General features: G+C 43.9%; 1 protein-coding gene across 1 annotated transcript; it reads right to left on the bottom strand.

Annotated features, from left to right (window-relative positions):
* Positions 1-123: 123 nt before the first annotated feature.
* On the bottom strand, positions 124-3,780 carry SARC_13364 (hypothetical protein; the record flags this gene model as incomplete). The annotated part of the gene is made up of 5 exons (XM_014292506.1): positions 124-270; positions 957-1,219; positions 2,337-2,481; positions 2,885-3,037; positions 3,626-3,780. Coding segments are annotated over 5 exons (863 nt in total), but the record flags the coding sequence as incomplete, so codon positions are not given.
* Between the last annotated feature and the right edge of the window lie 92 nt (positions 3,781-3,872).

The following is a 3,872-nucleotide window of genomic DNA, read 5'->3' as shown; positions in this document are numbered from 1 at the left end:
AATATATATATATTATACAAATATATATATATATTATACATATTTTATACATATATATAGATATATATATATATATACTCCTACTATATACACTACTACTACTACTCATATACATATGCATACATTGATTTCCTTGTCCATTGCTTTGCCTGCCACATCCAGCATGGTGACCATGGCCTTGACTTCCTTTTGCACCTGAGCCTTCCGCAGTGTGTGCGTTTTGGCACTCAGCGCTCGTCTGTTGTCTTCCATGTCTTTGTTTATGTTCTCCTGTAATGACAGGGAATTCCAGGGTGTAGGGTGTAGGATTTAGGTTCAGGGTTCCAGAGCAAAATCTGAGAGCTAGGTGATACTGCCAAGCATACGCACATACCTATAAAACATCACGCAGTACACACAACCTCCACCCTACACACAGTACACACAGCCTCTACCCTACACACAGTACACACAACCTCTACCCTACACATAGTACACACAACCTCTCCCCTACACACAGTACACACAACCTCTACCCTACACACAGTGCACACAACCTCTACCCTACACACAGTACACACAACCTCTACCCTACACACAGTACACACAACCTCTACCCTACACATAGTACACACAACCTCTACCCTACACACAGTACACACAACCTCTACCCTACACACAGTGCACACAACCTCTACCGTACACACAGTGCACACAACCTCTGCCCTACACACAGTGCACACAACCTCTACCAACACACAGTACACACAACCTCTACCCTACACACAGTACACACAACCTCTACCCTACACACAGTACACACAACCTCTACCCTACACACAGTGCACATAACCTCTACCCTACACACAGTACACACAACCTCTACCCTACACACAGTGCACACAACCTCTACCCTACACATACACGTACACGCAATCGCACAGATACCAATTCCCCATCCCCCATCGTTCGCCTACCTTCTCATCTAATATCCTCGCCAGTTGGCTGTGTTTCCAGTTGAGCTTCTCTGTCTGGCTCTGTATCCGTTCCGAGATGCCCTCGACCGAGAGTCCTCCTTTATTGTCCACTGTGTAATTGGGTCGTCCTTCTAAATTGTCTTGTATTTGATCCAAATTGAAATCCTCTTCGGCCACCCCCCGCCCCGGTAGCCGGCTCAGAGCTCCATACCCGAGATTGAGTCGAGTCCTGTTTGCATTGGGTTGCGATACATCGGATGGTCCTGAATTACGGGGGCAAGGTATTTGTAAATAACTAGGAAACTAATGGGAAAATAAATGCGAATTTAATGGGAAATAAATGCGAAACTATGTAACGAGAAATCAATGAGAATTAAATGCGAATTGACGATAGATTATGGACGTGAACTCAGCCCGAAGAAACGCTGAACACAGCAGTAGACATCACACCACACCGACCGTTTGCAAACGCCAATCCGTTTATTCACAACAGCGCGACGGTGAGACTCGATCAAAAGACAAATTCACAGAGGCCTTTTGTAGGCCAATGAAGTCAAATGTGTGTACCATGCAAGATAGTGCGAAGGAACATGTAGGCATGTCTATTTTTAGATTCTTACTCTGGCACTGGACACAATGAGACAAAGTGGTGGGAAGTTCCATTGCGGAACTTGAACAGTGAGTGCAACCTTATATGCGAGAATGTGAGGATAAAGGGCTAAAATCCTACACCCTAAACCCTAAAACCTTGACCCAAATGTTTACATAGAACAAGACACCAGAGCAAAGGTAGGGTATGAACGTACATACACACAGCACACAACTACTCGTAGCCCAGCACCCCACAGAACACTGTGGCATACAGAGTAATAACGGAACGCAAAGTGTGAAGCTAAAAGCGAGACGGCAAAGAGGTATGCATCTAAAGACGTACGAAATCAGAAGTAAACCTAAACAGACACCGGAACGCAAAGTGTGGAACTACAAGCAGAACGGTAAAAGCGGGATGGTAAAATCAGGACGAGAAAGAGGTATGCATTTAAAGACGTACGAAATGGGAAGAAAGCATAAACAGACACCGGAACGCAAAGTGCGGAACTACAAGCAGAACGGTAACAGCGGGATGGTAAAATCGGGACGATAAAGAGGTATGCAATTAAAGACGTACGAAATGGGACGAAAGCATAAACAGACACCGGAACGCAAAGTGCGGAACTACAAGCAGAACGGTAAAAGCGGGATGGTAAAATCGGGACGATAAAGAGGTATGCATCTAAAGACGTACGAAATCAGAAGTAAACCTAAACAGACACCGGAACGCAAAGTGCGGAACTACAAGCAGAACGGTAAAAGCGGGACGACATAGTGTCAAGACCATACCAGGGATTGGGTAGAATTCAGTAGGCGCCAACCCCATCAGCACAGACGGGCAATCGCTTACTTTAGTGCGCGTGCACAGAAGTTTGGCGATGCGTATGATCTCTCGTACGTTTATCTGCCTCTCGCGCGAACAGTGCGACTCTATCTGCGTGCGAAGAAGGAGGAGCTAAAGTTCAGGGTTTAGAGTGTAGGGTTTAGGGTTTAGGGTTCATGATTTAGGGTTTACCCGTCCATCTACATGAGAATAAGCGTTGGTCTAATGCCTCACCCATCGGCACTCAGGCACTTTCTTCTTCTAAAAAATAAAAATAAAATGGGAAGGATGGACGGGTCTGATTGGTCCTCGAGTATATAGCTGTCCAGTATTTAGGAGTTTTAGAGTTTAGGGTTTAGCGTCCAGATTTATTTCTCATCGTAAGTTTGAACACTGCTTATGTCGCTCTTGACACCGCAACGACTAAAACCCCAGGACCAGAACACACACCACCACATCCAAAAACCCAACAATTCAAAACCCAATAACCCTAAAACCCAAGCTACACACGCACCTCGGCAGCCGTGCGCATGCTTAGCAACTGGCGTCTCTCAGACTTAACCAATGCCACGACCACGTAGTAGATCAGCCGAGGCGTTCTCTCTAACAGCACACAGTCCCACAGCGCAGCCCATTGGGCAGCCGATAGAATGGCAGCGAAGACACCCTGGGGAGCCATGGGGAGAGACAGAGCGAGAGGGGTAGGTGGATGGATGTGTGTGTATGTGTGTGGATGGATGGGGGGGGGGTGTGTAGGTTATTTATATAAATGTGTATGTTATATAGGTGATGTGTATGTAGGTATGTATATACATATATACGTGTTTGTATGTATATAGTTGTATGTGTGTATGTATGTATATAGATATTTATGTGTATGTATGTATAAAGATATGTATGTATATCTATGTACGTACATAGATAAGTAGGTGTCTGTCTGTATATAGACGTAAATGTGATATGTAAGTATGCATATAAAATTAGATGTGTATGTATATCTATCCAGGCTTGGCCAAAACCATAACAATAAAACTTAATCGCAGGGGTTTCTTTTTAGAGTTTAGGGTTTTTCCCTTAGCAGATGATCCCGCAGAAAATAATGTCTTAAAAATACACAGTACTGGCGTATATACAGTTGTAGACAATTGTTCTATACAAACACAGATATATATATATATATATATATATATATATATATATTTATACATTTATATGTATACGCGTTCTCCTATAATATACGCAGTAAATCCCATACCTGCAGCATAGGCCATGCCCATTGTACCGCTGAGCAGTGCAGACGTTTAAACTGTACGTGCAATTCAGCATCGTGTTCACTCAGTATTACCTCCACGGCACGCAGAACAGTCCCGTGTGGTGGGTCTGGCGCATAGTCAAGCCATCCATTGCACCTGTACAGACAGATACAAGTATAAAGATGGGTATAAATACACACTCTCTCTCTCACACACACACACACACATATATATATATATATATATATA

This window comes from Sphaeroforma arctica (genome assembly GCF_001186125.1).
Source record: "Sphaeroforma arctica JP610 unplaced genomic scaffold supercont1.3193, whole genome shotgun sequence".
NCBI lineage: Eukaryota > Ichthyosporea > Ichthyophonida > Sphaeroforma > Sphaeroforma arctica.
The sequence above is the reverse complement of the archived record's forward strand: the minus strand, read 5'-3'. Positions and strand labels throughout refer to the sequence as shown.